The 23,327-nt window shown below is 47.9% G+C and overlaps 1 protein-coding gene across 1 annotated transcript in view; it reads right to left on the bottom strand.

The window, feature by feature from the left end:
• CMTR1 (cap methyltransferase 1) overlaps window positions 1-18,638 on the bottom strand; it is a 49,742-nt gene extending 31,104 nt beyond the window's left edge. Inside the window, exons 1-5 of the mRNA XM_062186045.1 lie at window positions 18,498-18,638; window positions 16,094-16,228; window positions 6,894-7,045; window positions 4,670-4,828; window positions 1,245-1,337 (exon numbers count right to left, since the gene is read on the bottom strand). Of these exons, the coding sequence (XP_062042029.1) occupies window positions 1,245-1,337; window positions 4,670-4,828; window positions 6,894-7,045; window positions 16,094-16,223 (534 nt within the window). The 5' untranslated portion in view covers window positions 16,224-16,228; window positions 18,498-18,638. The remainder of the gene's footprint in view (window positions 1-1,244; window positions 1,338-4,669; window positions 4,829-6,893; window positions 7,046-16,093; window positions 16,229-18,497) is intronic.
• Between the last annotated feature and the right edge of the window lie 4,689 nt (window positions 18,639-23,327).

Below are 23,327 nucleotides of genomic sequence, written 5' to 3'. Positions count from 1 at the left end.
TCTGAGTTCCTGCCAAGAACATCAATCCCTGAGGAACGGGAAAGAGAATCCTAAACCCCTCCGGCTCTCCTCCAGATGGCTGTGAGATGAAGCAGTCCCCCGGGAGCTCGGAGTAGCACACCATATGGATACAAGACTCACAAATGCTGAGGCTGGGAAAAGCAAACAGGAAGGTGCCATTGGAGCCGTCTGCCTGGAGTGCCTCATCTCTCATCCAGAATGCCTCTCATCCTGTGATGAGTACAAGGGCATGGTACCAGGCACTGACTGGCAGTGCTATAGAAAACAAGGGTTGAAAGGGGCCTTGGAGATGTCAAGCCCAGGCCCCACCTGAATGAGGATACTGTTAAATCAACAATGTTTAAACTTGTGGTCTCAGGTTTTCTAGCCTTAAAAAATACTGAGACCCCAAAGAGGTTCTGTTTTTGTGGATATATAGATAGAAAGACATTAATATTGTCAGAAATTAAAACAGAGGCTTGGGGCTGGCCTCAAGTGGGTAAAGCCGCCACCTGCAGTGCTGGCATCCCATATGGGTGCTGGTTCAAGTCCCAGTTGCTCCACTTCTGATCCAGCTCTCTGCTATGGCCTGGGAAAGCAGTGGAAGATGGCCTAAGTGCTTGGGCCCCTGCACCCACGTGGGAGACCTGGAAGAAGTTCCTGGCTCCTGGCTTTGGATCAGCTCAGCTCTGGCCATAGCGGCCGTCAGGGGAATGAACCAGCAAATGGAAAACTTCTCTCTCTGCCTCTACATCTCTGTAACTCTGCCTTTCAAATAAATCCTCAAAAAAAAAAAAAAAAAAGGCAAAACAGGCTTAAAAACGTTCCTTAATTCAGCTTAAAATAACAATTTTACATTAACATAGTTTTATTAAAAATACTCATTTCCCATCAAGAAATTTGAGTGGTACCATTTCCCACCTTTGCAAATCTGTTCAATACCTGACTTCATATAAGGCTAGACTCTCCTCTCTGCTTTTGTATTTAATCAGTTGTAATACCACATGTCATGGCTTCTGGAAAAATCCACTGGACACTCATGTTAAAGTATGAATGTGAAAAGGGCAAATAACTTTTCACCACTGTTATGAAGCCCATGCATTGCATTTTCATAATACACATTTTCCAGAAACTTTCTGAAGACCCCTCGTACTTGCTACATTGCAAGGGTACATACATACCAGAGTCAAGGAGGAAAACTGGGAGAGTGCCAAGAAGTCAGGGCACAATTTCCTGAATCCTACCTTTCCCACAACCATCCAGTCGCCCATTTCCTGAGTGTCAGGAATTTCCGTGGTGCATTCTGGGAACCATGACACTTGCTCACAGGCACTGGGCTATAAACAGAAAAGACGCAATTAAGTCAGGAAAATGACCCTCACGCTCAGGGCTATGCCCCAATTCATCAGGGCTTCACCAAAACAGAGGCTCAGACAGACTGAGAAGGGTCAAGGTTGCTGAGGCTGACGGTAGTGGTCAAATACGAGAAGTGAGAGCCAGGATTCTAACTTCTGAAGGCTGTTTCCAATTCTGGTTTCAATTCTTAGAAGTGTCTCAAATCTCCATTTCTTTCATTTGTCCCAGTATTATTTGATGAATACCCACTACATGCCAAGTGCTCAGAATGCACTTAAATAAGACAGGTCCTTGACCCAAGGGGTTTAAAATCAGAGCATCAGGGCCGGCACCGCGGCTCACTAGGCTAATCCTCCGCCTTGCGGCGCCGGCACACTGGGTTCTAGTCCCGGTCGGGGCACCGATCCTGTCCCGGTTGCCCCTCTTCCAGGCCAGCTCTCTGCTGTGGCCCGGGAGTGCAGTGGAGGATGGCCCAAGTCCTTGGGCCCTGCACCCCATGGGAGACCAGGAGAAGCACCTGGCTCCTGCCATCGGATCAGCGCGGTGCGCCGGCCACAGCGCACCGGCCGCGGCAGCCATTGGAGGGTGAACCAACGGCAAAGGAAGACCTTTCTCTCTGTCTCTCTCTCTGTCCACTCCGCATGTTTAAAAAAAAAAAAAAAAAATCAGAGCATCAGGGACACAGAGAAGAAAATGGATGGTTATCACATGTATTTTAGGTTTACAATAAGGTAATTGTATTAGGAAGACTTAGTGGCAACAAGTCTCTGCTGATGCCTTTCCAAGTATTATTGATAAAACTCAGAACCTAGAAATTAGCATTCCTCCTCCATTCAGTTCAAGACAGGATAGAAATCAGCCTCTCTCATAGCTGCTTTCTCTTAATTTTCCAGTTACTTTGCCTATCAGGCTAAAACAATGGTTCCCACTCTGGCTGTATGTTAGGATCAGATCAGCACTTTAAAAAGGGCGAATGCCCTGCCCACACTCTCCTACCTCTCTCCCCCCAACAAGAGTATATGATTGGCCGGCGCCGTGGCTCAACAGGCTAATCCTCCACCTGGCGGAGCCGGCATACTGGGTTCTAGTCCCGGTCGGGGCGCCAAATTCTGTCCCGGTTGCCCCTCTTCCAGGCCAGCTCTCTGCTATGGCCCAGGAGTGCAGAGGAGGATGGCCCAAGTGCTTGGGCCCTGCACCCCATGGGAGACCAGGAGAAGCACCTGGCTCCTGCTTTCGGATCAGCGCGGTGCGCCGGCCGCAGCGCGCCAGCCGCGGCGGCCACTGGAGGGTGAACCAACAGCATAAAGGAAGACCTTTGTCTTTCTCTCTCACTGTCCACTCTGCCTGTCCAAAAAAAAAAAGAGTATATGATTCTCTTGGCCTGAGGTGGGGATGGCACATAAGTACATTTTTAAAGTCTCCGTATAATTCTACTGTGCAGCCAGGGCTAAGTACCACTGGGCTAGAGAAATGGGGATTATAAAATCTAAACAGGTGGCTAACCTGCATAGCCGCTTCACAGATTGAGTCTCAAGCAAGTGTGGAGAAGAGATTCACCATTGCAAATCGAAGCAATGTGATTAAAGGTAATATTACATGCTCTGAAAGGCATAAAATGGTATCACAATGCAAGGTCTTGAGGGCAAGCCAACCATGATCAACAGAGAAAAAGTTGAAAAGGAAAATTACTGAAGTCTTTTGTCCATGAATCTGGCAGTGTATGGTGGCTTCTCCTCCTGGTCAAACCCATCACCTTTAGGCAAAATGGCTGTAAATTTTAAACTCCAGAAAAGAGCTCGCATATACTTTGGATGCTCCTTTAAAAGAAGACAGGCTTCATCTCCCTATGGAAGTCTGAACATTAAAGCTGCTTTGTGGTAGACTGTGTCCCAAGGGTCAGCAGCTGTAGTGGCCACTGAGCACTTTCCCTGCAGTGACCCAGGACTGGACACCCAGCCTCATCCGCCTTAAAGAAGTAGCTACCAACTGAAAGCTGAGCCAAACACTGACTCAAGAGGCATCTTTTGTAAGAGGAAAAACTGAAGTATGATAAATGGCGAATTTTTACAAGCAAATTTCAGACTCTGAGTTTAGCAACGTTAGTCCAAATTCTACCCACTGAAAGGACTGGAAGCCTTCACTTGTTTTCACATGAATGATGACAACAGAGAGCACCAGGTATTTCTGAGGGGAAAGCCTTTATCTGATAGCCAGTTACAGTGCCTTCCTATTCGACACCATCCCATCCGCTATTCTGCCGACTGACCTCGGCTCCTCACAAAGATAAGGCAACACAGGGAGACCACCACAGAACCCACCAACTCCTGGCTTATCAGAATCTTATTTTGAACCATATTAGGTTTTTATCATATAATGACTTCCCAAGAATTCCTTCCTGGACTGAAGCCATCAAAGAGAAAGTATCCAGAGTTCAGAGCCAAACCTGAAGCTCAACCACAGCAACTGTGTATAAGGCTAGATTTTGGTGTACTATTTTCTTCCTGTAATGCTAATATCTCACTGTTCTTTTAGATGCTTTTATTGTACCTATTTCAAATCTTTTGTGGAATAAGGCAGAACATAAATAAAACCTGTGCCATAATCTGTGCCACAAAAAGGGATGTTAAAGAGTCTTGTCTGGGCCGGCGCCGTGGCTCAACAGGCTAATCCTCCGCCTTGCGGCGCCGGCACACCGGGTTCTAGTCCCGGTCAGGGCACCAATCCTGTCCCGGTTGCCCCTCTTCCAGGCCAGCTCTCTGCTGTGGCCAGGGAGTGCAGTGGAGGATGGCCCAAGTGCTTGGGCCCTGCACCCCATGGGAGACCAGGAGAAGCACCTGGCTCCTGCCATCGGAACAGCGCGGTGCACCGGCCGCAGCGCGCTACCGCGGCGGCCATTAGAGGGTGAACCAACGGCAAAGGAAGACCTTTCTCTCTGTCTCTCTCTCTCTCTCACTGTCCACTCTGCCTGTCAAAAATAAATAAATAAATAAAAATAAAAAAAAAAAGAGTCTTGTCTGGTCTCCTGGATTCAAAGAAAGTGGTACCCAAACAGATAAACGGACTAAACCCACAGGAGACATCCATTTGGCATAAACAAATTCCTATTTCGAAGCTTAATGGTGCAGACTCTCTCAGTCTTCTGTTTTCCATTCTGGACATCCCCAAAAACTTCCATGTAAGAAGCCAATCACGACCCCACTTGGCACCTTCCTCACACTACCTCGAGATTTCTGGTTTGTTACTATGGCTTCTTAAAACCACGCATCCAAAAACACAAGAGGATTTCTCCTTTCCTCCTCCCCACACCAGTTACCTCTGGCTCATCTCGCCAGTCCACGTTCAGCTCCTGGTCAAAGCCCCGAAGCGTCAGACCCAAGCCTCTTCGACCTTTCTGACTAGAGGCCTCAACGATGTCCTTCCGACCCTGGCTGTATTTACCCAGTCCTTCACCTTCCCTGAAGCCCATCTTGGCCTGAAAAAGAGAGGGAAGGGAGCACATTAATTCAGTCCAACAACATTCATTTAGCGCCCACCACTTGTCCAACTTTACGCTAAGCCATGAGAAATAGGGATAAGTAAGCCTAAAGTTAGGTCTTCTAGCCTAATGAAGAAAAGCAGCGTAAATAAGTAACTGTGGTAACGATGGGCCCAGTCTGTATGTAGAGGTGAAAGTCTAGGGCAACCAGAAGTTGGACAAATGAGAATGGACCTCATAGCTATAATTAAAAGCACCAAGAGTGCTTAATGAATCTCATTGGACATTTGCACAACTTACCGTTCCAGCTAATTTGTCTGAGTAAGCAAGAAGTAGATCCAAAATACAACTGATACCACTTCAAGCAGTAGCTTCTACTTTATCCTTAGCCAAACAGCCTTACTTAGTGAGGACAATGAGGGCCTGTATTAGGTCACTTAAATCAAGAGACCAGCTGAAAACCTGTTTCATGTAAAATGAGGTATGGAAGCAACAATAAAATCCCAGGACAGAAACATTTTTTAAATGTCACAACTGTCTGTCTATAAACTCACACCAAATTCTAGTTGTTGAGCTCATGTGCATACCGCAAAGATCCGAGCCCAGAGACTCTCTCTTAATAAAAGAATTCCAATAATTAGAAGATCTAATTCCTCAGGAGGGTCTATATTCTCTTTGAAAATGGCTTCCTAGCTCAGGAGCCGGAGGGCATCTTACAGTAGCCACAAATCCTTCCCCAGCTCAAAAAGGTTAACTGAGACATCACAAGCCTCTCCATTTTCCACTTCCCCAAAGCTTGTGGCCCCCTAACTACAACACCAACTTCAATAGTGGCAGTTCTCATCCTTCAATGAGCCCAACAGGAAATCATGGAGTCAACTATGATATTCCTGAAGCTAGATGAAGGCAATTTGATTTCCTGACAACCTTTGCACACACAGTAAATTTTGCTGTTTTTAATGTGAGGGGGGCTGAGGGAGAGAATGCATGCTCCCCCATATGCTGATTTACTCCCTAAATACCCAAAATAGCCAGAGATGGGCCAGGCAGAGATTGGGAACTGGGAACTCAATCCAGGTCAACCACAAAGGTGGCAGGGACCCAAGTACTTGAACCATCACTGCACAGCCATAGTCTGCACAGTTAGGAGCTGGAACTGGGACCTGAACCCAGGCACTATGATACGGGATGCAGATGTCCTAGCCACAAGGTCTAACAGTAAATTTGGATGAGGAAAAGAGCAAGTCTTCCTGTTCACCTCCCTTCTTGTGATGTATCAACAGGGCATGAAAGCTGGGAAAGAGAACTGGACCTTCTTTTGGAAAAAGACTGTGCTACTTCTATTTATTTTACTTCCTGGGGATGAACAGGATTTCAGTAACTTCTTTTGAGATCACCCTCTAGAGCAACTCGTCACAGTATGCAGCCTCTTTATCCACTAGTATCTATCCGTGTTTAGGGAAGTGTACTTCTGTGTGCTTCTAACAAGAATTCATTACTACAGATCTGAAAAGGTGATCCAGTTCTGTCCAGAACCAGGCCTAAGCAGTCAGTCCGATGGATGATTCAAATGTGGCAGATCTGAAGAATTAAGAAGGGGGCCCCGTTTTCTCTATTAAATTTCAGTAGCTAGGGCAGGTGTTATGGCAGTGTGTTAAGTCACCACTTGGGACACCTGCATCCCATACTGGACTGCCAGTTTGAGTCCCAGCTACTCCATTTCCAATTCCGCTTCCTACTAATGCACCTGGGGAACAAATTACAGCTCAAGTACTTGAGTTCCTGACACCCACATGGGAGACCAGGATGGTGGTCTGGCTTCAGCCTGGCCCAGGTAGAGCCATTACAGTCATTTGGAGACTGAGTCAGCACCTGGATGATCTCTCCATCTCTCTTGCTCTGTTACTCTGTTTTCAAATAAATACATACATAAATGTTTAAAAAATCCAATAGCTGGAAAGCAGAGGAAAACCCTACTCCTAACCTTTCCTTCTTTTCACACTGGTGCCAACTGTTTACTTTGCTGGGGGAGTTTGCGAATACCAAACCAAACGCTACATACCATGAGCTTCTGGGACACACTATTGTACATGGAGTAACGAGAGGACGTTCCCTCCACAAGGGAGTCCTCTTTGAACGCTTCATGGAAAGAGTCGGAGCTGCGCCGCTTCCCCTCATTCTCACTGTCAGACTCACTTAAGCTGGTGGTAGATGCTGGAAAACAAAAAGGAAAATGTTTACGAGTCTATGGCACAAAATAGTCTTTAGAAATCCAAGTGTCATTTATTCAACTGGTGTTCAGCGTACGTACTACACTCGTGAAGTTCATTAAATGGCCAGGGTCAAATCTATTCTCTAGGTCTCACTAGCTGTGTAATCTCAGGCGAGTCTCTGAAAGTTTCTGGTAGTACTTGTCACCATGGGTGATCAAAATTAAGTTTTCCTTCTCCACGCTTTTAATTTCCTCCACCAAAGTGGGATGGCAATACTTACATTGTGGCTGTTTGAAAATTAAATTAAATAGCATATCTGAAAGTATACTGTCAAATATAAACTATATACTGAAGATACATTGTTATATCTGTTGCCACTGTTTCTTATTCAAACATCAATTTCTAAATATTGATGCCTGGTTCTATCTTCACCGATTCTGTCATCAGACTAGCAGTTTCGGACTGTTTAACCTCCCACTTATCTTTGTTTTCAGTCCTTTAAACTTACAGATAAGAAGCTGCATCCATAGCACAGCTCAGAGAAGAGCTGGCTCACAGGGAGATGAGTGGGAGAAGAACAAAGGAGGAGAGGAAGGGAAGGGAGGAAGAAAAGAAACAAAAGGAGGGACCCTGCCACCTATGTGGGAGACACACTTGAAGTTCCTGGCTCTTGGCTTCAATTTGGCCTAGCCCTGGCTGATTGTGGCCATTTGGAGAATGAATTAGCATGTGGAAAATCTCCTCTCCACCCACCACATCACTCTTTAAAATAAATAAATAAATAAATCTTTAAAAAAATAATTATGGTTAAAGATAAAACAATTTTTTTCCAATTTATATGTGTTAGCCTTTTAAATGTCTATTAGTTAGTTGTTAGGACACAAAAGTGTAGTATTCAGACCTAAATATTTGATTCTTAATAAATTGGACATAGTAAAAAAAAAACAAAAAGGATAACATTAAGAGTACCAAGAATCAAGAAAGTCTGAGAACTTCTGCGCTATGGATTGAGAAAGATGGACCACCAAGACCCTATCAGAAGAGCAACAGAGCGAGACCATGGACTTCAGCACAACATCCTAACTCTTGTGTACCAAAGAGGGAAAAGAATGCTATACACTTTGCCTATAATTGCATAAGTTTTTAGATGGAAAAAATACAAGACCAATAAAAGTGATTATCCACTCACGCAGGGGCTAATGCATGGACAGAAAATGTCAGCCTGGAGGTGACTGTTTGTCCTGGTAGTTAGATGCCTACACTCCACAATGGAATGCCTAGGGTTAGTGCCCAGATCTGGTTCCTGTCTCACGCTTCCTGCTAATGCCGATCCTGAAAGCAGCAATGACCGTCCAAGTGACTGGGTTCCTGCCACCTGCAGAAGAGACCTGGACTGAGTTTCTGGCTCTCAGCTTCAGGCTAGGGGGCTGCTGCAGGCATCTGGAGAGTGAACCAACAGGAAGGACCTCTCTCCCCCCTCAAATGGTCTCTTTCTAATGTAAAACAAAAATTTTTTTAAATATTTATTTTATTTATTTGAAAGAGTTACAGAGGGAGGTAGAGATGAAGAGAGAGGTCCTCTATCTGCTGGTCCACTCCCCAGATGACCACAACGGCCGAAGCTGCGCCGATCTGAAGCCAGGAGCTTCTTCCAAGTCTCCCATGTGGGTGCAGGGGCTCAGGGACTTGGGCCATCTTGTACTGCCTTCCCAGGACACAGCAGAGAGCTGGACCGGAAGAGGAGCAGCTGGGACCAGAACTGGCGCCCATATGGGATGCCAGCACTTCCAGCCAGGGCTTTAACCCACTGACAACGCCAGCCCCACAAATTTTTAATAAATAAAAAAAGAATGCTAAAATGATCAGTTGGAACAAGTAAAAGTGAAAGAAGTGAAATCTGATTTACATTTTTATGTGAGAGTTTACATTAATCTTTTAAAAAATACTTTGACTTACAAACCTATGATTACCCGTTAATATTTAAAATGAATATAAAAAATCTGACTTAGCAAAGTGGCACAGTTCCTTTGAGGAAAAAATTGTTGAGGAAAGATGCTGAGTCAAAACTCAGCTGCTGGCCGGCGCCGCGGCTCACTAGGCAAATCTTCCACCTGCGGCACCAGCACCCCGGTTCTAGTCCTGGTTGGGGTGCCAGATTCTGTCCCATTGCTCCTCTTCCAGTCCAGTTCTCTGCTGTGGCCTGGGAAGGCAGTGGAGGATGGCCCAGGTGCTTGGGCCCTGCACCTGCATGGGAGACCAGGAGGAAGCACCTGGCTCCTGGCTTCGGATCAGTGCAACGTGCTGGCCGTAGTGGCCATTTGGGGGGTGAACCAATGAAAGGAAGACCTTCCTCTGTCTCTGTCTCTAACTCTGCCTATCACAAAAAAAAAAAAAAAAAAAACAGCTGCTTTCTCTCTCTCTCTCACTGTCTAACTCTGCCTATCAAAAAAAATTTAGAAAAACAAAACCCAGCTGCTGTAACCAGGAGGTACTGAGGAAAGGTGCTGAGGCAGCCGTGTGAAACAATTCTCTACAGACCCGAGGTGGTCACTATTCAGGCATTCCCAACCTGAAGATGACATTATAATTCTGAAGTGTACATGCACTGCTCCGTTTCCCTTCAGGCACACAAACTCGCAGCACCAGGAGTCACCCAGCAGCACAGCATGCACCACACTGCCTTCCCGCCAGTCAGCATCTGCTGTAAGCCATCCCCACAGGATGAGGTCTCGGAGAAGGAGCTGTGTGCAGTCAAGCTGGCAGCCCTGACACCTGGACTGAGGCTTTCCATTTATCAGAAACTAAACACTCATCACGGCGAATTTAGATAACTGTCAGCCCAGTGTCACCTCTCCTGAAGACCTACTGAGAATATGGCTCCTCTTAACACCTCCTACAAGCAGTGCAACATGTTCAGACATTATTAGTTTAAGCATGAGGATGGAATTCTCATATCCTAAAAGAGAACTGGGCCTTCCCTGGACTATGATTTAGCCCCTGAAGCCCCAATACGTTAAAATAGGACATATGTCAGCATTTAGAAGGTTGATATCGTTTAAAAGAGCAGACAATTACTTTGTTTCAGAAACTGCTCCATAAAAGGTCCATGCTACATACAGTAGGCTACTGTGCAAAATAAGAACACTCAGAGAACATAAAAATCTAACAGAAAACATAAAAACGCTTTTAAAAAAAATAAAAAAGGAAGGGGGTTGGGGGATGGGAGAGAATCTTCCATCTGCTGGTTCTCTCCTGAAAAGACCACAAAAAATTCACAACAGCCAGGGCTGGACCAGGCTGATGCCAGGAGCCTGGAACTCCATCCTGGTCTCTCTCATTGGTGACAAGGACCCAAGTACATAAGTTACTACCTGCTGTGCCACTCCCCCACCCCTGGGGCACACATTAGCAGGAAGCTGGACTCTTAAGTAGAACCAGGACTCAAACGCAAGCACTCTGTTATGGCATGTGGGCATCCCAAGTAGAACCTCAACTACTACGTCAAATGTCTGCCCCGAAATATGCATCTTTAAAAGATACAACATTTTGCAAAAGAACAAACAGCAGGTGAATATGTGAAATATTTTTATAAATAAAAATAAAATATCAATTTATAAAACAAAACATCAGAATAAAATACTGCCTCCTGATCAGCTGGCAAGGAGGAATTATGGCTGTGCAGCTCCTGGGTGAGAAGCACGGAATCTGCCCCTTCCCTTGTGGTGGCTGTCCAATTCTCCTAATAAGCAGTGGATTTTCGTACATAGACCAATGCAGCATACATCAGAGTGCCAGAGAGTGCCACTCAGAAGGAAAGACCCAGAACATTAACAATGAGTAACCATGGAAACTGAGAGGTGAGGTGATATTTATTTTCCATTTTGCACTTTTCTGTGCTTTCTGCATTTGTGAGAAACAAGAATATATTAGTTTAAAAAAAAATAGAGTAAAAATAAAGCCATAAATAAATAAATTGCCATTCCAAGCCTTGGGAAGAGGTTGGTTCCTTTCTATAGAAATCTTCTGAGAGCAGGTCTGAGGGGAAAAGGCTCTGGGTGGCTCAAGACTACCTGCCCTTGGCCCCTCGCCTGTTATCTCCATGTGGAGCAGAGCGCCCTCACACTCAAAAACAGCACTCCCAACGGTGCAGAAAGAGGCAGTGCCAGGAATCTGGCAGCTCCCCAGGCACAGCCCTATCATTCCTTCTGGGCAGCCCCCGGGTCCAGGGTCCTGACTGATCAGAAGCTGCAAAGTTAAATTATTCCCTTCACCAGCTACCTGGATACTCAGTTTTACGAGGCTAACAAATCCAGTATTCTGCTCAAAGAACAAGGTGCCTTGCTCCAGCGCTGGGGAGCTGCTGGGCATTTGCCTGCAGACCCAAAAATGAGCGCTGCAGCAGATGAATACCATTCCTGGGCACGCAGGGTTCCTGCCCACTGCAGCTCGCAGGGAGGTAGCTTTTGTTTCCTTTTGTCTCCACCACACCTTTGGGCATTTGGATAGGGAGAACCAAATGTGGTGGAAGGCTCACTAGGCAAATCGGTGGTGCAAAACTCCAGCCCCATACTCTGGCACAAAGACCCGCCCTCTCTGTTTGTCCTGCCAAGGTGTAACCTACTGTACACTGTCCTTTCCAGCTTCTCAGAGTGAGCATGATGGGAGCTACAATGTCACCCTGCTAGATGGATAAGCAGATAAGCCTTATTTATCTCTTTCATTCATGTGGTATGTGAAACCAGTTCTTAGCTTGACGTTATTTAGGACCAAGTTCTGCAGATCAGTCCTGCTATCTGCAGACTGCCACAGTCTCCACTTAACTTTTACTCCTGGTCACTGGGGCCACTCTTTTCAAATAACTGCTATGGCTGCAGCAGAAACTAAAGAGGAGGTTTAGCTTCCCAAGACTGATAAGAATGTAGCAAAGATTGAACAGGCAATTTTGTAATGAGGATATAAATTACCAGGAGTAATAAGGTCGGTCTATTAAAATCATTAGTTTCATTAAGAACTTGCCAAAGCTCGGTGGCATTCCCATTTACCTCCCTGGGAGTAGCCCTTCTGAAACATACCACCGAGCCCAAAGAATGATTTAGGATTGTCACTTACAATTGCTCTTCTACAGGACAGAAATCATTATTAAGGCGTTTTAAAGAAGAAAGGTTCATTTACAGAGGAACCAGAGGTTTCCCAGAGCTGGCAAAATTTTTTACATCATGATGCAGCAGTAGGACAAACCACAAAGATTAAAAATGACAGAGACAACACACAAGGAGGGACAGCTCCAACTGCTACTAGCCAAGGTGAGCAGCCCATAGACACAGGAGAATAAATTATGGATTTTAATAAACATCACCTCTTGCCTAACAATGGCTGTGGAATACTCTTATTCTTGCTTAAAGACTCAATTTCCCCTTCATGCTAGACAAATGGTAAACTCGTTAAAGCAATTTAAACAGATACCGATAAAGGAAGTTTTTGATTAAGGTCATGAATCTGGGCTGACAGGAAAGCAATGGTGTTTCAGGGCAAATAGCCTGTTTAGGAAAGAATTAAACCTGGTGGAGGGGAAGGCGCTTAAAGAGTGGCGCTGGAGAAGCAGGAACCCAACTAGACACACAGCTAAGGGGAGAAAGAAATCCTGCTGGGGCCTAGACTGCAGTCTAGCTGTAAGGACAGGCCAACAAGGTGTTCTGTCTGCCTCTCCTTACTTCAAAAGGGTGTTGATTTGATAGCAAGTAGGCAAAGGCTTTACCCCTGAAAATGCCTTCAAACACATTTTCTTTTAATCTATTAGAAAGTCAGAGTTAGAGAAATCCTTCATCTACTAGTTCACTCCCCAGATGGCTGCAATGGCCAGAGCTAGGCAGATCTGAAGCCAGGGGCCAGAAGCTTCTTCCAGGTCTTCCAAGCAGGTACAGGGGCCCAAGCACTTGGGCCATCTTCCACTGCTTTCCCAGGCCATAACAGAGAGCTGGATAGGAAGAGGAGCAGCCGGGACTCAAACCGGTGCCCATACAGGATGCTGACGCCACAGGCAGTGGCTTTACCTGCTGCACCACGGCACCAGCTCCTAAATGCCTCTTAACAATACTAAGAACACTATGCAACAGTGTTCATGACAATATCCTTTCCCTTCTTAAGTCAAAAGGCAGTCTCTGACCACTTTGTGAATAATGTAAAATAAAAAAACTTATCAAATAGTTCCATTAATGAGTCACTGCACTGAGCTAACAGAGGAAGAAAACACAGGGCCCCAGCAGACAGAAATAGTAACTACTGGCTTTTTGTTTTTCTCACTGCCCTTCCATCATCTAATTGAACAGCATGTCCAGGTGGAACTGGTTGGAGCAAACACACACTGCGCTTTGAAACATTTGGCTAGAACAGCTGCATTTAGATATGAGGCACGTGAAGTCCTGGCGAGACACCAGAGCCAGGTGCCAGGTCTCAGGAACGTGAGGTGACATAAACACTAAGTACTTAACAGAATGTTAGTACTCTGCAGACCACAGGAAGGATGGGCAAAACGGAAATGGGGAAGCGTTTTAAGCTTCTTGGAGGATCCTATAGTTGCCTTGTAACAGCTCACTCAGGGAATGTTTCCTGAGCATTCACTCCCGGCAGGCTGCAGAGAGGCAAGCATTGTGAAGAGTGTCGCTGAGGAAGACAACTACCTCTAGCCCTCAGCTGTCCTGGCAACGTGGAGCTGCTGCTTCCTAAAACAAGACAACACGGGGTGACGGAGCAAAGCTGGTTCGCCTCTGCCTCCTGCCTCATTTTCTGCAAATGCAAGGGCCTGGCCTATTGCCAGACACATACAAGGGCCTGGCCACCTCTGGACTTCCATTCTGTGCACACAACAGCAGTGATCAGCCCTGACTGAGTCAAATGGTGCTACTTCTAGAAAAGGTTAAAGCTATTTCATAAGATTAGGGGGCTTGTGTGTAAGGACAGGAAGGGAAAATCTCAATTCACAGTCACATTTGTAAAAGCTTGAAATTTAAACTAGACTGGTTTCCCTGAAAGATCCTCAACTACTATGCGCTTACCTTCCTTTACCTGAGAGTCCTCCTCGCCTTACTTGAGGTAAATGCCCCCCAAGAGACCCCCCAGAACTAGATATCTTCATCACCCGAGTACCACTGATGCCCCAGAATGCTCTCCCCTTTCCGCGTGGAGGCCATCTCTCCCAGAGCCCTACCTGAAGAGCTCTGCCTCCCCCAAGCTGTTCAAATCCCATGTGAGAAGATTCCCTTTCCTCAGCCGTCCGAGAACCACTGCACACAGTATGCTCTTACCTCCCCAGTCCCACTCTCACCTCGCCTGGAATCCGAGATGACTTCAAAGGCGGGCGAACCGCCACACACAGGTTTATCAGTGTCTCCTCTAGCCTGGCCCACAGCCGCACCAAATGCTCCATTAGCTGCACCACCTGTCAAGCTTCTCCCTGAACCAGTTTCTTAGTGACAGCTGATGAGTAACTGCCCTTCAGTTAGCCTGTCATTGTGAGCAAACTGTATCTCCTACCACCCTCAAAGGATGCCTCACACCCTTCAGTCACCAATCTGTTACCTAATTTCATTCCAGTTTACCAACGATCCAACAGAAGACCCGAAATCCAAGCATGCTGGTGTACAATGCCCCATCCCCCCGCCCTAAAATCCTGTCCATCCAGAACTTGTACTGAATGTAGCCTTATTTGGAAACAAGGTCTTTGTTGATGTTATCAAATCAAGATGAGGTAATACTCAACGGGTGAGGGGGGCACCCTAATCCAATGGCGGATATTCTTAAAGAGGGAAATCGGGCCAGCGCCGCGGCTCACTAGGCTAATCCTCCGCCTAGCAGCACCAGCACACCGGGTTCTAGTCCCGGTCAGGGCACCGATCCTGTCCCGGTTGCCCCTCTTCCAGGCCAGCTCTCTGCTGTGGCCCGGGAGTGCAGTGGAGGATGGCTCAAGTCCTTGGGCTCTGCACCCCATGGGAGACCAGGAAAAGCACCTGGCTCCTGCCATCGGATCAGCGCAGTGCACCGGCCGCAGAGCGCCTACCGCGGCGGGCCATTGGAGGGTGAACCAATGGCAAAAGGAAGACCTTTCTCTCTCTCTCACTGTCCACTCTGCCTGTCAAAAATAAAAAAAAAAAAAAAAATTAAAAAAAATTTAAAAAAAGAGGGAAATCGGAACACACACAGGGAAAGCAGAGGCAGAAACTGGAGTTGTGCTGCCACAGCCAAGGTATACCAGGACAGTGGCAACTACCAAAAGCCGGAAGAAAGTCTTCCCAAGAGCCTTTGGAGGGAGTATGGACCTGCTCACAACCCAATTTTAGACTTCAAGCCCCAAAACAGAGTGCATACATTTCTGTTGGTTTAAGCAACCCAGATTGTGTTCATTTGTTACAGCAGCCTTAGGATACTGATACAGCTGGCAAGTCAAGGAAAGTGCAAACAGAGCTACTTCTGGGCATTGGAGGCAAACTCCTAGACACTTTACATTTCTCAGAAAGCATCTGTGGGAACTGTGAATGTCCACAACCTTTAAAAAGTGCTACTTTCAGCCAGATCAGTGAAATCTTTGGGCTTAATATAAACAGTGAACACAGCAACACTCCAATACAGTTGGGGTTTCTGACCACAATTGCTAAAGGAAGTGAGAAAACAACATGCAAAAACCTGAGGAGGACTGGACCAGACAGCTGCAGCAGCACGCCCCTTCTGCATCTGAGAGCCCTAGCTAGGGTCACTAACGCTATTAGGGGCACACAGCACTCCCAGCTCATCACGACCTCCAACTGGTGTAAGGCAGCAGAAGAGTACCGCCTACTGAAGTACCTGCTATGAACCCGGGGACTTCTAGAAAAATTCCAATTTTTACTTCAACAAGTTTCCCGCTTGTGGCAGAAGGGAAGAGTCTAGGGCCAACATCTCTCCAGAGAACCTGCCTAGCTGTCCCCAAGGGTCAGTGGACTGTGTTACACTCAGCTCAAGCACCCGGGATGCAAACATCCAGGTCCTTGGCGGCCTCACACCACACAGGCAAGCATACCTTTCACTGCGTGATTGACAGAGGGAGGGTCATCGTCGGACGTGGAGCTGAGGTTCAGGCCAAGCTCTGCAACTCTTTTTTTCTGTTTCTTGATGGGGGCAGTGCGTTCTGGGTCAGTTCTCCTCTTCATTGTTACTGTAACCATAAATCCAGATGGTCAGCTGCCCTTGGGTGAGTCCCACTGGGATCAGAGCATGGTTTCCAAAGTATAAATCATCAGTGGGATGAGATCTGGCAACTCTGAACATCTTCCAGTGCCAGCATTTCAATAGCATCCTCCTCAGAGTGACAGGTAGGGAGGACGCTAGCCAAAGCCAGGTTTCAGTAATAGCTGTTAGTTTTACTTGACCTGTTCACAGACCTGGAGCCCCATGGGCCACTGGTGTCAGGTATCAAAAAGCCATGCATCAACATCATAGGCCACACAGGGAAAAAAAAGACCTTGGGTATTTGTTATTCAATACTTTTGATGCAATATTGGCTGTGCATGACAGACAATGTACACTGGAAATGAGTTCTGAAGCCAGTAAGTATCAACCAATATCTCCATGGTGAAAGGATCATCTAGAATGAGCAATCCATCACCGTCATTTTACCAAGACAATTAAGAGATTACATAATATTAAAATACTGGGTTTTGGCTTCATGATGTTTGGAAATATGAAAGAACAACGGGGAAAGTTTTTACCCAGAGTTAAAAGATGGAAGCAATGGTTGGTTAGGACTGAAGAAAAAGAACAATAGACACAATAGACAAGTTACTGCAACTGATGATAGCTGGATCACTGGCCTGAGATACAAAAAAAAAAAAAAAGTAACTTTAAGTTCAGCAACCCACCTCCACAAAAAAAAAAAAAAAAAAAAAAAAAAGTAGGCAGCCTGACACCATCACCCAAGCCCAGGGGTGGGTAAGCATGAGAAAGAAAAAAAAAAAAGAAGAAGAAGAAGAAATGGACTACAGTGATTATAAGACCCTGAAATCTTAAGGAATAATTAAGTTAATGAACAAGCAACAGAAGTAGTAAATGCAGCACGGCTTACACACCACTGATTGGCTGTAGAGAGCTCAGAAAAGAGAACGGATTCAAAACAGGAGTAAAGGGACCGACACTGTGGCCTAGTGGGAAAAGCCACTGCCTGCAGTGCCAACATCCCATATGGGCGCCGGTTTGAGTCCCAGCTGCTCCACTTCCAGTCCAGCTTTCTGCCATGGCCTGGGAAAGCAACAGAAGGTGGCCCAAGTCTCCCCTGCACCCGCGTGGGAGACCTGGAAGAAGCTCCTGATTCCTGGCTTTGGATCAGCTCAGCTCCGGCCGTTGCGGCCATTTGGGGAGTGAACCAGCGGATGGAAGACCTTTCTCTTTGCCTCTGCCTTTCAAATAATAAATGAATCTCTTTTTTTAAAAAAAAAAAAAGGAGTAATAAGAGTAGGTGACCAGTTGTGCTGCGAAACTCAGGGCTGGGAAGCAGGTTCGGGGCACATGGGTGGCCTTATGTTATAATCACAGCAGCCACAGCAAGAAAGTGTCACTGACCCCCTAACTTCACGAAACCCTGGATCCCATGTTCCCCTTCTCTCACCTCCTTCCTCTGGAGGCAGCCCCTAACTGCCACAGGCAGAGGCTACCGGGGAGGCAGGATGAACGGGAGACACTGAGCAATCAGATTTCTATCCCCCGTGAAAGGTTCACGAGGTGAGCCATGGGAGAACCCATCACTGAGCCTACTTCTAACCATTGCAAACGCAAAAAACACCGGTCTGATTTGTAGGGAGAGATCAGAAACACGGGACACTCAATGCGTGTTGTGTTGGGATGGGTGGGTGCAAGAAAATAGTTGTGTGAAAGTCAGGAGATGCTGATGCGCCTCCCCCAAACACATCACTTTAGACTGGGGCCTTCTAAATGACCGAATTCCACCGTCTCCGTTTGCACGGGAGAGACTGAGGCCCGACAGAAGGCGGCCCCGCAGCTACCCAGTGCCCAAGTGAACTACACGTGCCAGAGTGTGTTCTGATGGGGAGCTTCCAAACGCAAGGCGGGAGGCCTGGTTCTACCTGCTGCTTCCCCCACGGAAGGGGCTTAGAGCCCCTCTGCAGTCTGCCCTCCGTGGGCCTCGGTCTCGCATGCCGCCCTCTCTCCGTAGAGGGAAGACCTGAGCTCCCACCTCCCCGGGCTAGTCTTCTCATTGGAAGACGACGCAGGGTGTGTGAATGTGTGCACACAGATGTCAGCGGCAGCTCCAGGGAACGGGCGTGGGCGGGGGGTAGGAGGGGGAGAGAGAAGCCGCCAGAAGGCGCGGAGAGTCACGACTGCGGGTGGGGGCCGAGGCGGCGGTGGAGAGAAGGATGCCGAGCCCGCGCGCCCGCCCGCTCGCTCCCCCCGAGCCGCGCGTCGGCACTCACGCTCAGGGGACAGGGCGAGCTGCCAGGGAGCGCAGAGGGGGGTCAGGCCCACGCTGTCGCCACCACCGCTGCCGCCGCCGGGCCTGGCCCTGCCGCTGCCAGAGCCTCTGCCGCCTCCCTCACTTTCGTTTCCCCACAAGCCAGCCTGGGGCCGCCGGTGGCGCCGTCGCGCTCAGGTCCCGCCCTGCGAGCCGCGCAGCCTAATGACGTCACGGAACAGCCGGCCCCGCCTCCACCAGGCCGCGTCCTGGCCCTGGGAAAGGGCCGCTTAGGTTCCGGCCCGCCCCGCCCACCAGCCCGGGAGGTACAGGGCGCCTGCGCAGAAGAGCTGCCTGCGAAAGGATGCAAAAGTAAAACCAAGTATTTTCCGGCTGGAGCGCAGTGGCGGGGGAAGAGAAACCAGCACAAGAACTTAAGTGGCCAGCGTAGAGGACACCCCCAACAGGCCACGGACAGGAGAAAGGACTGTGTTCCACCGTGTGGACACACACCGGCCCGCAGTCCCAACTCCCTTTAGGTTTTCTTTTTCTTTTTTTTTTTGACAGGCAGAGTGGACAGTGAGAGAGAGAGAGAGAAAGGTCTTCCTTTGCCGTTGGTTCACCCTCCAATGGCCGCTGCGGCCGGCGCATCTCGCTGATCCGAAGCCAGGAGCCAGGTGCTTCTCCTGGTCTCCCATGGGGTGCAGGGCCCAAGGACCTGGGCCATCCTCCACTGCACTCCCGGGCCACAGCAGAGAGCTGGCCTGGAAGAGGGGCAACCGGGATAGAATCCGGCGCCCTGACGGGGACTAGAACCCAGTGTGCCGGCGCCGCAAGGCGGAGGATTAGCCTGTTAAGCCACGGCGCCGGCCTCCCTTTAGGTTTTCAGACCAATGTGGCCAGAAGTCTGTTGGATATCCTCAGTCCCCACAAGCCCCGCAAATGCAGATTTCGCCGTATGTCCTCGTGCTTAGGGAACTACCGCCCATCTTCTTGGCCAGCTGGAGACCTACGGGGGCTCCCTCTCATTCTCAGAGCCTCCACTACGCTGAATTGAGTATGACTGCCTCTCAGAGGGGTCCCTTCACCCCCTCTGCGTTGCCACAACCCCTGCACCCAATCTCCTTCGGTAACGTTACTCTGGCAAGCACCACACCAACCCGCCTGCCTCCAGTCACCATCCCTCTGCTGCATTCCCCACAAAACCACACTTACTCTTATTTCAACTTAAATCTCGTCCTGTCACAACCCATCGATGATTAAAACCACTCAGTGGCCTCCAAGACCCTCCAGTCTGGCCCCTTCTGCAGGTGTGACTTGCCCTGCCGTTTCCTGAGTTTTCCACATCAGGGTCTTGTTTCTTTTCTCAAACCTGCCATGTCCCTTAAGGGCTCAAGCCCCCACCCCACCTGGATGAATGTTCTCTCATTTGCTTGACTCTGGGCCTCAGTCCCCTGGGATCCTAGTGCAGTGTCCTTACTGCTGAAAAGCTTCAGGTTGGGACTGGCAGCCCCATCTCCCATAGCACTGCCCTTCCCCTACCAAAGCGTGTACTGCAATGTGTGTAACGGCCTCTCCACTCACCTGCCTCCCTGCTCAGCCATAAACTCTGTCCAGGAAAGGGTATGGCTGTCCTGTCTGTGTGTGCTTAAATATATATATGTGTGTGTGTGTGTATTTATATTTATATTTGAAACGCAGAATGACAGAGAGCGGTCTTTCATCTGCTGCGGATCAACTCCTTAAAGACTACAAGCCGGCCGGCGCCACTGCAGCTCATTAGGCTAATCCTCCGCCTGCAGCCCTGGCACCCCGGGTTCTAGTCCCGGTTGGGGCGCCGGATTCTATCCCGGTTGCTCCTCTTCCAGTCCAGCTCTCTGCTGTGGCCCGGGAAGGTAGTAGAGGATGGCCCAAGTCCTTGGGCCCTGCACCCGCATGGGAGACCAGGAGGAAGCACCTGGCTCCTGGCTTCGGATCAGCGCAGCGTGCCGCAGCGCAGCAACCATTGGGGGGTGAACCAACAGAAAAGGAAAACCTTTTTCTCTGTCTCTCTCTCTCACTGTCCACTCTGCCTGTCAGAAAAAAAAAAAAAAAAAAGACTACAAGCCACGGAAATTTACCAAAGAAGAAGCAGGTAACCTAAATAGCTGTGCGTCTAGGGGCCAGTGCCATGGCGCAGTAGGTTAATCCTCTGCCTGAGGTGCTGGCATCCCATATAGGCTCCGGTTCTAGTCCTGGCTTCTCCTCTTCCAATCTAGCTCTCTGCTATGGCCTGGAAAAGCAGTAGAACATGGCCTAAGTGCTTGGGCCCCTGCGCTTCGGCTCCACATGGGAGACTGGGAAGAAGCTCCTGGCTCCTGGCTTTGGATCGGCGCAGCTCTGGCCATTGCAACCATTTGGGGAGTGAACCAACGGAAGGAAGACCTGTCTCTACCTCTCAAAAAAAAAAGCCTTGTATCTTGTAAGGTAGTTGAATTCAAGCCGGCGCTGCGGCTTAATAGGCTAATCCTCTGCCTGCAGTGCTGGTACACAGGGTTCTAGTCCCGGTTGGGGCGCCGGTCCTGTCCCGGTTGCTCCTCTTCCAGTCCAGCTCTCTGCTGTGGCCCGGAAAGGCAGTGGAGGATGGCCCAAGTGCTTGGGCCCTGCAGCCGCATGGGAGACCAGGAGAAGCACCTGGCTCCTGGCTTCGGATCAGTGCGGCGGCCATTGGACGGTGAACCAATGGCAAAGGAAGACCTTTCTCTCTGTCTGTCTCTCACTGTCCACTCTGCCTGTCATACGGCTTCAATGGTGAATTTTACTGTACATATCAAGGAGAAATAATTCTGAGTCTACACAATCTCTTGCAGGAAATAGATAAGGAGGAATATTTTCCAACATATTATGAGGCCAGCATTCCCCTAATATCAAAACCACATAAAGATACTAGAAGATTGCAGACCAACCTCCTGCATGATTATAAAAACAAAAATCCCAAATGACATACTAGCAAGTGAGATCCAGCAAATATGTAAAAACAATTACACACCATGGCCTACTGGCAAGAGTGGGTGGGTGTTTGAAGCTCAATTAATGGGGCTGACATTCTGGCATAGTGGATAAAGCCACCCGCAGTTTGTGTTCCGGCTGCTCCACTTCCCATCCAGCTCCCTGCTAATGGCCTGGGAAAAGCAATGGAAGATGGTCCAAGTTCTTGGGACGCTGCCATCCATGTGGGAGACCCACATAAAGCTCCTGGCTTCTATGTGGCTCAGCCCTGGCCATTGTGTAAATTCTGTGGAGTGGGCAGTGGGCACTGTGGTGTGGCAGGTTAATCCATGGCCTGTTATGCTGGTATCCCATATAGGTGCCAGTTCTAGTCCTGGCTGTTTCACTTCTGATCCAACCCCCTGCTAATGCACCTGGGAAAGCAGTGGAGGATGGCCCAAGTGCCTGTACCCCTACCACTCATGTGGGAGACCCTGATGAAGCTCCTGGCTTCAGATCAGCCTGGCTCTGGTGATTGTGACCATTTGGGGAGTGAACCAGTGGATGGAAGATCTCTCTCTCTCTCTCTCTCTCTCTCCCTTTCAAATACATGATTTTTTTAAAAAAAGATTCTAGGGAGTGAACCAGCGGATGGAAGATCTCTCTCCGTGTATCTCTCTGTCTATATATAACACTGACTTTCAAAGCAATCAATTAATCTTTTTAAAAAGATCAATTAATGCAATCTGTCATATCAATATATTTGAGAATCAAAACCTCATGATCATATTAACCCATGCAGAAAAAGCATTTGACAAAATTCAACCTCAATTCATGGTTAAAAGCTAGTAATACACAATGTATACATGTATCAAGACATCAAACAGTATGCATAGGTATTTATGGCTTTTATAGTCAGTTAAAAAATTAAAACTGGTAATAAAAGGGAACTTCTATCACCTGATAAAGGGTAAAAGTCTATATTCATATCATATCTGTATATCTTTCGTATTTATATTTAACAGTGAAAGACAATGTCCGCCTACTAAAATTAGGAATAAAGCAAGATGAACACTCTGACACTCCTGTTCAAATCCTCCTGGAAGCCCATGTCAGTGCAAAAAAGCAGAGGGAGGAAGACATATAATTGGAAAGGAAAAGAGTCGCACATGACATGAGGTCTACACAGAAAATCCCAAACACGAATTCATTAATTTTAAAAAGCTATTTTTAAAAGTTTCTAGAATTAATAAATGAGTTTAAAAAGTTTGCAAGATACAAAGTCAACAGACAGGCCGGCGCCGTGGCTCAACAGGCTAAACCTCCGCCTTGCGGCGCCGGCACACCGGGTTCTAGTCCCGGTCGGGGCACCGATCCTGTCCCGGTTGCCCCTCTTCCAGGCCAGCTCTCTGCTGTGGCCAGGGAGTGCAGTGGAGGATGGCCCAAGTGTTTGGGCTCTGCACCCCATGGGAGACCAGGAGAAGCACCTGGCTCCTGCCATCGGAACAGCGCGGTGCGCCGGCCGCAGCGCGCTACCGCGGCGGCCATTGGAGGGTGAACCAACGGCAAAGGAAGACCTTTCTCTCTGTCTCTCTCTCTCTCTCACTGTCCACTCTGCCTGTCAAAAATAAAAAATAAAAAAAATAAAAAAAAAAGAAAAAAAAAAACAAAGTCAACAGACAAAAATATGATATTTCTATATACCAGCAATTAACCACTGGAAATTGAACTTTTAAAGAATTTATAATAACTTCAAGAAAAAGAAATGTTCCAAAAAAACTTGTGCAGAATATGTCTACTTAAAAAAAAAAAAAAACCTACATGAGGTCAGAGCTATGGCACAGCAGGTTAAGCCACTATCTGCCATGCCAGCATCCCATGTGGA

The sequence above is a fragment of the Lepus europaeus genome, chromosome 3 (genome assembly GCF_033115175.1).
Source record: "Lepus europaeus isolate LE1 chromosome 3, mLepTim1.pri, whole genome shotgun sequence".
NCBI lineage: Eukaryota > Metazoa > Chordata > Mammalia > Lagomorpha > Leporidae > Lepus > Lepus europaeus.
This window is presented reverse-complemented; position numbering and strand designations above follow the sequence as displayed.